The sequence below is a fragment of the Sinocyclocheilus grahami genome, unplaced genomic scaffold, assembly GCF_001515645.1.
Source record: "Sinocyclocheilus grahami isolate Dianchi unplaced genomic scaffold, SAMN03320097.WGS_v1.1 scaffold973.1, whole genome shotgun sequence".
Lineage (NCBI taxonomy): Eukaryota > Metazoa > Chordata > Actinopteri > Cypriniformes > Cyprinidae > Sinocyclocheilus > Sinocyclocheilus grahami.
Window position 1 is genome coordinate 54494 of NW_015506152.1, and position 10771 is coordinate 65264.

Genomic DNA, 10771 nt, shown 5'->3' on the forward strand with positions numbered 1-10771 from the left:
CTGCTGGTTCGTCTGGTCAGAGGAGAACTGGCCCCCCGACTGAGCCTGGTTTCTCCCAAGGTTTTTTCTCCATTCTGTCACCGATGGAGTTTTGGTTCTTTGCCGCTGTCGCCTCTGGCTTGCTTAGTTGGGGACACTTCATTTCCAGCGATATCGTTGACATGATTGCAAAGATACTATTTAAACTGAGCTGGATGTTGACATCACTGAATTCAATGATGAACTGTCTTTGAAAAATGTGTGTTTACTATTGTCATTTTGCATTATTGACACTATTTTCCTAATTAATGCTGTTCAGTTGCTTTGACACAATCTGTATTGTTAAAAGCGCTATATAAATAAAGGTGACTTGACTTGACTTGACTGTCTCCAAGCAGAGGTTGGCCCACTGGAAAGTGAATGCCATCGCCTTGGCGTACCAATCCCAAGGCGAGCCGTGCCCCCTGGGGGTGAGAGCCCACTCCACTCGAAGTGTTGCCTCCTCTTGGGCGCTGTCTGCTCTCTGGCAGACATCTGTCAAGCTGCGGGCTGGGTGATACCTAACACCTTTGCAAGGTTTTCCGTGTCATGCTTGCTGCGCAATTTCCCCTCACATGGGGATGCGAGCGTTTTTCTTCTCCCAGCAGAGTTCCCCGGTTGGCGAACCCTGGTCGAGCATCCTCCAGCACCCTCGGCAGTCAGATTTGGTGGAGCAGTCTGACTCCAGGCCCAGTACTGGTGTTAGCATGCCCGGAGTCCCGGTCAGCCCCTGTACTGGGCTAGGTGTCCATATGGCTTTATTCACTATGGGTAATCCCATATGTGTATTCCTCCACGGTAAGGTTTCCCTCTCGGTAAACCCGTGTCTTCCCTCAACAGACCAGCTCGATCAGTCTCTTCTGGCAGTTGTTCCATTATTCTATATGTAGTACTGCCCCCTGGGTCAGTCCATATCAGTATCTCTACATGTCACCTCCCTACGGTTGTGGATGTGGTCTCCGTAGCGACACCGTAACAAACAGGGTTGTGACGGTGTTCAGGTTGTGGCGTTTTCCATGGACCCCATATGTCACATAACTCGTAGTGACCGACAGATAGGGAACGTCTCGGTTACATACGTATCCCTCGTTCCCTGATGGTGGGAACGGAGACGTTATGTCCCCATGCCACAACCTTGAACTATTCGCTGTTTCTCGGCTCCTCGGCGTAAAACCTGATGAGTGGATGCGCGCTGTCACCTTATATACCCGTAGGCACGAGGAGTGGCTCAGCATGCAAAATCCACTAGCCAATTTTCATTGGTGTTTTCTCTTAAACTCAGCGATGATTGGCCTCCCAAGTGAGACCCCATATGTCGTTCGACATAACGTCTCCGTTCCCTCCATCAGGGAACATAACCTAGACATTACATGTGTAACATAGAGACGTTTTCCACTAACCATGCATAAACATTGTTTTCTCAAAAACACAAACATGTACATTCATGCTGCTCACATATTATTGTAGCCCAGTTTGTGCTGAATACAGTGTTATCAGACTTTAGCCATTAATATGTTTTTAAGATACTGAAAAAACCCCCCACAAATGCCAGGGCATGTCAAAACCTCTTCAGTGCCCCCAAACCCCCTCAGACCCCAGAGGGTTAACTGTAACTAGGATTGTTATTGATTACTAAATGGAAACTATGATGAAAAATGGGATTTAAGGTGAGACACTACAGACAAAACCATTGTTTTTTCATGCACTGGTCAATTTTGAGGTTTTGGGCTAATTTCCTTCCATTATTTGACTTCTTTCTGACTAGTGAAAAGAGAGCATCCAAAATAGACACTTAAGTTTTTCAGTATTTCATAAACTACCTAATATAATCTATATTCATTGATTTATTACCAATTTATCTGCAATTCTGTCCATGATGTTAGCATTATAAAGTCGTCTTCTTTGGTCCTGCCACCAGCTCTTGATATAGATGCAGGGCTTCCTCTCAAAGTACGGCAGGTGGAAATAGTTTCTGCAGAAAATTAAACCAGACATTTCAGATGATTTTGCACCAAAATTCAAAATAAAATAAATAAATGGGTTTTGGGTCATGTTGAGTAACTGAACCTGTCAGTGATGACTGGCTTCATTGGAGGAGAGGTGGAAACTGATGTCATATCTCCACCATCATCCACCTCGTCGTCACTGGAGCCGTAAATGAGTTCAGACTCCTCATCATCTCCATCGCCACCCTTCTTCTTCTTTGTTTTTGGCTTGGTTGGGGTATCGACTTCACTGCCGTAGTTTCCTTGATTTGAGAGGATAGTTTAATGAGGTATCTTTAAGTAGGAATTACTTTCATAGAAGTGAAGTGTATCATTTCTGTGCACTGTAAAACATGATGTTTTGAATTTGTAAGATAAAAGAAAGATTATTGGAGTATGTTTTACAAAAAAATACTGTTTCAGTCTTTCAAGCCAAAATCCATATTGGCACTTCCTCCAGTGAAAATGTGCATCTCCTGTTGCCTCTCACATCAAAATCCACACACATATTTATTTAGAGCTGTTTTGGACTGTAAATGGTGCATGATCTGCGCATATTTATCTCCTGATTCAGACCAGACCACTTTTTCACTGGAGGAAGAGTTATTATGGATTATGGTATTTTAGCCAAAAGCAACAGTTTGAAGTTAAAAGCAGATTTGTTTCTTACAAACATGCAGCTTTTGGCTTCACGAGCCATTAATTGATGGACTGGAGTGGTGTGGATAATTTTTGGATTATTGTGATGCTTTTATCAGCTGTTTGGACTCGCATTCTGACGGCACCCATTCACTGCAAATGATCCATTGGTGATCAAGTACCGTAATGTGACGCTACATTTCGCCAAATCTGTTTCCATGAAACAACCAAACTCATCTACAGTATATCTTGGATGGCCTGAGGGTGAGCGCATTTATTTTTATTTTTGGGTCAACTATTCCTTTAAAGCCAGTTAATGGTCCTTTCATGTAAAAGTTAGAGGGGTTTGCGTTTTAATGAGTTTGAATTCATATTGAATAACATAAGAAGGCTGAATTGGTGAAATGGCATTTGAAACACTGTTTATTAATATAATCTACTGTAGCGTTTCAGGAATTTGCCCATATACATTGTATATATATCGAACTGGTGTCATTCATACTAAAATATGAAAATGTATTATTAAAAAGTACACTCACAGCAGTAATATACATTTCTTTGAAAGAATTCCGTAGCATTCTGAATGGTGAACAACTCTGACCTCAATTTAAAGACTGATAACTAGTAAAGACTGATAACTACCATAGATTTTACCTATTGTAACCTCAAAGTTGATGGGTTTGTCTCCAATCTTCCTGTCAATCATAGTGGCTTCAAGGAAACATCCAAAGAGAAAGAACTCTTCAATTTTTCCCGTGGCATTCTAGATATAAGCAACAAACAATTGATTAAATAATGTTTTGTGAATACACTTTGTTGTAAGTAAAAAGGTTTTCAGAGTATGCGTTACAAGAAAATATCTATTTACTTTAAAATGTAATGTTAATCCAATGCACTACTTGCCATTTCTTTGTAACTAATCGTGACATTTACTAGGAATTTCTGATTGAAATTTGTTTCTGCACCATTTTTTTTTTCAGTGTATGAGGGTTTTCCTAAGATTAGACAAAAATTATGTCACTGTGCTCATAAACAATTCAAAACAGTTCTATTTTCTCAAACTGATTAATTTTTAACAGCAAGTAATGAAGCCTAATTTTGGCTCTGACTGTGTAGATGATTGTCTTGCAGACAAAGAACTACTATGAGTATTGTTGCTAAATGAATAATGTAGGGAGATAAATAAAGACAATTAATTATTCATTGTAATTGGCCTGTCGAACCACCCCGTCTATGGATCGCTTACATCTGAGATGTTGGGTATCCCCTCCACTTGCACCTCAGTGGAGCTCATTACTTCAGGAGAGGAGGTGTCCAGTATCTCCACGGCCAGACTGATCAGCAACCGGGCCCTGAAAGACACCCCTTCCCCTACTCCTTCATTCAGGTCCTGGTACTCGTCCATGAGTGTGTAGCTGCGTGTGGAGCCGTACATGTTGGACCAAGCCGGCCCAAGAGTTGGAAGAAAGCCTGTCAATAAAAACAGGATCAGTTTTAATTTTTGACCTTTTGATCAATGTCATTCCATGACTTTTATAGTTATAGTAAATCCTAGGATAAGGATTTTTACAAATGTTTCTTGAACAGCAATGTAGTGACGGCTTTGTGTGATTGAGTATTCAAAGCAAAATGTAATAAACAACAAGAAACAAAGTAAATACACTACTGGTCAAACATTTGGAATAAGAAATTATTTGTGTGTGTGTGTGTTTTTGAAGGAAGTTTGCATTTATTTGATCTTAAATACAGCAAAACAGCAATATTGCGAAATATTATTACAATTTAAAATAACTGTTTTCTATGTGAATATCTGTTAAACTGTAATGTATTTCTGTGATGCGCAGCTGTATTTTCAGCATCATTACTAATAAACCAATATATAATATGCTGATTTGCGGCTCAAAACACATGTATTATTATTATCAATGTTGAAAACAATTGTGCTGCCCAATATTTTTGTAGAAACCGTAATTCACCATTTAAAAGTTTGGGTAAGCAAAAAAACAAAAAAAAAAACTTTTATTTTGCAAGGACACATTAAATTAATCAAAAGTGACAGTAAAAATGCTGATTCTATTCATCAAAGTATCTTATTTATTCGGCAGCAAACTGTTTTCAGCATTGATCATAATCAGAAATGTTTCTTGAGCAGCAAATCAGCATATTAGAATGATTTCTGAAGGATTATGTGACACTGCGAATAAAAAACAATTATTTTAAATTGTAATATTATTTCACACAATTACTCTTTTACTGTATTGTTATCAAATAAATAGATAAGAAATCTAAAAAATTATTATTCCCAACTTCTGCACGGTAGTATATTACTTTTGCAGACTTTGCCAAGGTGTTCAGGGAGCCCTGTTACCTTTGTCTCCATCATTAGCAATCTTCCGCAGGTCAATGAAGTGTGTTCCGATGGCCACATCGTTCACTTTATCCGAATCACGGATCTGGACTTTCATTCTCCGGCACAGAGGTGGAAACTGCTCAGTGAAAACGATCTGCTCATTCCAAATCGGCTCATAGCTGCTCTTCTGAATTGAAGTTTTACCCTGCATTGTGGACAGATGAAATAGATCAGTGGATCAAAAATACTGATGCCTCCCCTTCTGAAACAGAAGCACACTTTAGCATACTTTTAAAAGGACCTCTTATTAAGGAAATCCTATACATTAAAAGAATATACTTAAGGTGTGAACTGAATGTAATGTTTTCGGACAATATAATTGTTATTTACAATTAAATGAAAAAGTACAATCATTTTAAATTTATATTAAATGCAATTAGTTGAACTTTAGAGTGTTTTTTTTTAGTCAAAAGGAAAGATACAGGTTGTAGTTAAATATTTAAAGGGATAGTTCACCCAAAAATTAAAATTTGATGTTTATCTGCTTACCCCCAGGGCATCCAATATGTAGGTGACTTTGTTTCTTTAGTAGAACACAAATTATGATTTTTTTTTTTTTGTTCTCAAACGGAAACTATGTTTTTTTTACTCTTGAAGCCGTGGAGCCCATTGACTGCCATTATAAGACTGATAGACTGCAGTGGTTTGAGTTAAACATCTTCGTTTGTGTTCTACTGAAGAAACAAAGTCACCTACATCTTGCCCTGGGGGTAAGCAGATAAACATTAAACTTTCATTTTTGGGTGAACTATCCCTTTAATGTATGACAACTGTTTTTCAAAATTAATGTTAAGCAACCAACAGCAATCCAGTGCTGCAAACTACTCAACAATATTGCCATTTTGAATGGAAAATATATAATTTAGTGATTTATCTAATTCATAATTGAATATTAAGAGACAATACAATTTTTTTTGGCAGATAGGCATTACTTAGAGTGAATGTATGTCTTAAAATAAAAATATGATTTGCAAATAGTTCAAATGCATTACAATAAATTCTAGTAAAAATCTGACTAGCAAGCAGAAAATAGTGGTATAAAATAAAAATGTCTTTAATATGTCCCACTCAAACTTCCTGTTTCAACAGGAAATACATTAACACAGGAAGGAAAACTGTGTTCGCCAGTCATTTCATGGAGTCTTTAACAGGACGGAAGTCTTCCGGAGTCTTCAGTTTCATAGTGCATTTAAAAATGTTATTTTGTAAATTTTGAATATTGTGTAAAATGTGCTTTGTTTAATGATGAACCCTACTTTCCATCATTAAACTATATTATATTTTCATATATAGGCATTATATTGGTCACTCTGTACACCATTAAAACAAGTCAGTTGACCATCAGTAAGAATTCTGCCCACCTTCTGCCCTGCAAATAGCACTTGGACATACGGATCAACCAAGTCCTTATTTTCTCCAATGAAAGCTTTTTTTACATTTGCCATTATGCTGGTGTTCATTTTGGGCAACCCCTCGGCTCGGTAGATTTTCACATAGTATCTTGCCCATTGACGCTCAGCCGGGACGTCTTCCGGCAACAGAAGATTACTGGAAACAAGAAAGTAATCAATGAAGAAGAGATTTGTGTTTCTGCATATAGAATCTCCTTTAAATATTCAATACATCGTTGGATGGAATTATCCGAGTGACCTCAGCATTTATAATGTGTGACAGGTAAAATAATAAACTAGAATCTCGGATTTCACGTTTTGATTAAATACTATTACAAGTAAATATTTGTTTCGCAGGGCTTTCAAAATAAGTTGGGAATACTTGAGTTTGGAGAATGGTTTAGTAACAGCGATGCTTTTCTTGGAAAATAACATTAGCAATGTAGGAAGATTTTTTTGTTTGGTTTTTTTACCCCTCAATGTCATCCTCGTCTGTTTCATTTGTCTTGTGTGGAGTTTTGATAGTGTCGCCCTTTGCCACAACTGCGATGTCACACTTGACATAGCCTTTGCATCCAGCAGTGATATCATCGGGGTCACATAAAGTGGCCCATTTGTGGAAGAACTGATGTTCTGTAAATGTAAAGAAAAAAAAAACATGATAAAAGTGAGAATTTTATCCACCTTATTTTTAACTTAAGAGCGGCGTGGTCATTTGTAACTTCCAGTGTCATTAATTGCTATTTATTTTGCCAGTAAAATATAATATTGCAAACAGGTATTTGTTATCATATTTTAATTTATTAGCATAATCATAAACAGACTGGTTTGTAGTATTATTTTCTATTTATTTATCTATAGTGGCTAATGAAGCAGAAGTCTTGCACATTCACAGAAAATCGCTTACTTCTGTGTTTTAAAATAAGGTGGATAGAGAAGCATGATAAGACCAGTTACCAGGTTGTGTATAAATTGTGCCCACATCAAGCTTGAAGCTCCCGACCAGCGTGCCACTTCGCAAAAGATTCTTAGAGTGGATAACCTGTATCGACACATTCATTTACAACAAGTTTCAAACACAAACACACACAAAAAACACAATCTTTTATGAAAAAGTGCAGGATTGAACTATTCAGAATTGATTTGTGTTGCTACTTACAGACACTTTCAGGATCTTGTCAAACATGACATCAGGAGGAACGTGGAAGTCAAAAACGAAGTACTGAAAAAAAAGGAAAGCTTTTATCAAAACATTATATTAGCAGTGTTAAAGGAACAGTTCACTCGAAAGTGTAACATTTCTGAAAGTGTCTTCACCCTCGGGTCATTCAATTTGTAGATGAGTTTGTTCTTCATCAGATTTGGAGAAATGTAGCACTGCATCAGTGTCTCAGCAATGGATGCTCTGCAGTGAATGGGTGCCGTCAGAATGAGAGTCCAAACAGCTGATAAAAACAACACAATAATCTACAAGTAATCCACAGCACTCCAGTCCACCAGTTAACATCTGGAGAAGACAAAAGCTGCATGTTTGTAAGACACAAATCCATCATTAAGATGTTTTAACTTTAAACAGTCCATTCTGGTTAAAAAAAAATGCTAATCCATAATAATTCTTCCTCCAGGGAGTAAACAGTGCTTGATCTGTGCAGATTTCTCTCCTGATTCAGACAAGACAACTTTGTTGCTGGAGGAAATGTTATTATGGGCTATGGACTTGTAATTTAGGCAGAAACAATGGTTTGAAGTTAAAAACGTCTTGATGCATTTTTTTTTTATTATTACAAACACGCAGCTTTTGTCTTCTCCAGATGGTAACTGATGGACTGGTGTGGTGTGGATCACTTGTAGATTATTGTGATGTTTTTATCAGCTGTTTGGACTCTCATTCTGACGGCACCCATTCACTGCAGAGCATCCATTGCTGAGACACTGATGCAATGCTACATTTCTCCAAATCTGATGAAGAAACAAACTCATCCTAATCTTGGAGAGTTAGCACATCTTCAGCAAACTTTGGGTGAACTACTCCTTTAAGATGATTATGTGATTATTTTGATATATTTTGAGTAGTTATTTGTCATGATCATTACTTTGTAAAAGGACAATATTACAATCCTAAATTAAAAAGGAACATACCTCATTGTAATAAGGGCAGTTGGTCGACTCCTTCATTGAGGTGTATTTTTTGTCATCACCGATTTCTACACACACCACTGGATCCATGTTCAGACCCACCAGCTGTCTGGCCTCTATAACAGTGACACTGACCTGGAAAGTGGGGCATGACACACATTAACAAATGTGGTATGTGGTACTGTATGTGGATGGTATTCAAATCTAATCCAAAATGTTTGCATGATACAAAACTATAGGATTAATTTATCTGCATGCCTCAAATGCTGGAAGATCTTATCTATTCACTAATAGCACTTTTCTTTAAGCTCAATGTTTCTGAATCAGCAGATGTTTTGTGATTTTTATTGTTGTACGGTGCATGAAGTTCACACCGGTGTAAGCAGAAGCTCCACAGGCGTAGTTTTTCACTTTAACTATCAACATGTTCCACCAATCACAAACACAATACTGACTGTCTTCATTTTCTACACTACATCTATTGTTTTAACAAACTTTGCATGAAATGTGTAGCTTGAAATATGTGACCCTGGACCACAAGACCAGTCATAAGGGTCAATTTTCCCAAATTGAGATTTATGCATCATATGGAAGCTGAATAAATAAGCGTTCCATTGATGTGTGGTTTGTTAGGATCGGACAATATTTGGTCGAGATACAACTATTTGAAAATCTGGAATCTGAGGGTGCAAAAAAATCTAAATACTGAGAAAATCACACTCTAAAAAATGCTGGGTTAAATACAACCCAGCACTGGGTGAAATATGGACAAACCCAGCAACTGGGTTGTTTTGACCGAGTGGTTGGGTTACTACCCAGAAGATTGGGTTAAACATTTAACCACCCGCTGGGTCAAAACAACCCAGTTGCTGGGTTTGTCCATATTTCACCCAGTGCTGGGTTGTATTTAACCCAGCATTTTTTTAGAGTGCACCTTTAAAGTTGTCCAAATGAAGTTCTTAGCAATGCATATTACTAATCACCAATTAAGCTTTAATATATCTACAGTAGGAAATTTACAAAATATCTTCATGGAATATGATCTTTACTTAATATCCTAATGATTTTTGGCATAAAAGAGAAATGTATAATTTTGACCCATACAATGTATTGTTGGCTATTGCTACAAATATCCCCCAGCGACTCAACACTGCTTTTGTGCTCCAGGGTCACATATGTGCATCTTTACAAAAAAAAAAAAAACTCTTTCTGTTAAAAATTGCAATATGCTGTTCTACGTACTTGGAAATCCACTGGTCTTCCAGCACTAGGCTCAATCTTGATGTCAGGCTTTGATCTAAAACATTTAGGACATTTTTGGATGAAAAAAAAGTTGAATAGTTGATCAACTCTCTATTAGAATACAGTAATATATTTTTGTTAGAACAAAAATAAATGTAATGCAGAATATCAAATTTGATTTGGGTTCATGTGACTTTATAATTTCTGGTCACCTCTTATTGGAGACATTGGTTGTGACGGCAGTGACTGATGCGAGTGAGATGGTGTCCGGGTCTGGCATCCTCATGTCCTCCGTCTCCAGGATGGCCGGCTCATCTTCACAAGTCACATATGAAATATGATATAATTATGGACAGCACTACAGTTTTTTTTTATATTATTTTAGATTATTATATAAGTATTATATATGATGTAATCTTACATAATTATTTAAATGTATTAATCATTAATATATAATAATTAATATAATGCTATAATGCTATAATAAACATGTTGAAGAATTCACAATAATTTACACATTATTAATAGAATCTTTCACCTTGACCTTTGCCATCATCCTTGGAGGCTCGATGCTTGCTACGCTTCATTGTTATGAATTTGATTTATCCTCTGGGTAGATGAATCTTTTGAACATGAAAATCAAAAATCAAAAAATCTCAATTTACTGTAAATATAACAGTAACGTATTTATAATATTCTGTTGTTTTATTCTACTTCAATCCGCCAGAAATCCAAAAGTAATTTGCCTTCATAAATTAAATAAAGTTTATTACCCTAACCCTTCAATAATTAGCAGATTCATGAAGAATTTAATTAACACTGAATTAATTTGCATAAGCAGTATAATCATCTAAATAGACAAGTACATCTACGACTGATAGATTACCTTTCAATAAACATGCTGAATGTTGGAAATGAGCAAGAAAAAGAAAGAAATAGGTTATTATTAT

General features: G+C 36.8%; 1 protein-coding gene across 1 annotated transcript in view; it reads right to left on the reverse strand.

Moving 5' to 3' along the window:
• Positions 1–10393, reverse strand: part of LOC107565006 (otoferlin-like) — a 45906-nt gene extending 35513 nt beyond the window's left edge. The window contains exons 1-13 of the mRNA XM_016250190.1: positions 10360–10393; positions 10034–10136; positions 9822–9876; positions 8583–8714; positions 7603–7665; positions 7401–7485; positions 6917–7076; positions 6414–6600; positions 5011–5197; positions 3889–4112; positions 3297–3405; positions 2086–2266; positions 1870–1990 (exon numbers count right to left, since the gene is read on the reverse strand). Of these exons, the coding sequence (XP_016105676.1) occupies positions 1870–1990; positions 2086–2266; positions 3297–3405; positions 3889–4112; positions 5011–5197; positions 6414–6600; positions 6917–7076; positions 7401–7485; positions 7603–7665; positions 8583–8714; positions 9822–9876; positions 10034–10107 (1578 nt within the window). The 5' untranslated portion in view covers positions 10108–10136; positions 10360–10393. The remainder of the gene's footprint in view (positions 1–1869; positions 1991–2085; positions 2267–3296; positions 3406–3888; positions 4113–5010; positions 5198–6413; positions 6601–6916; positions 7077–7400; positions 7486–7602; positions 7666–8582; positions 8715–9821; positions 9877–10033; positions 10137–10359) is intronic.
• Positions 10394–10771: the final 378 nt, after the last annotated feature.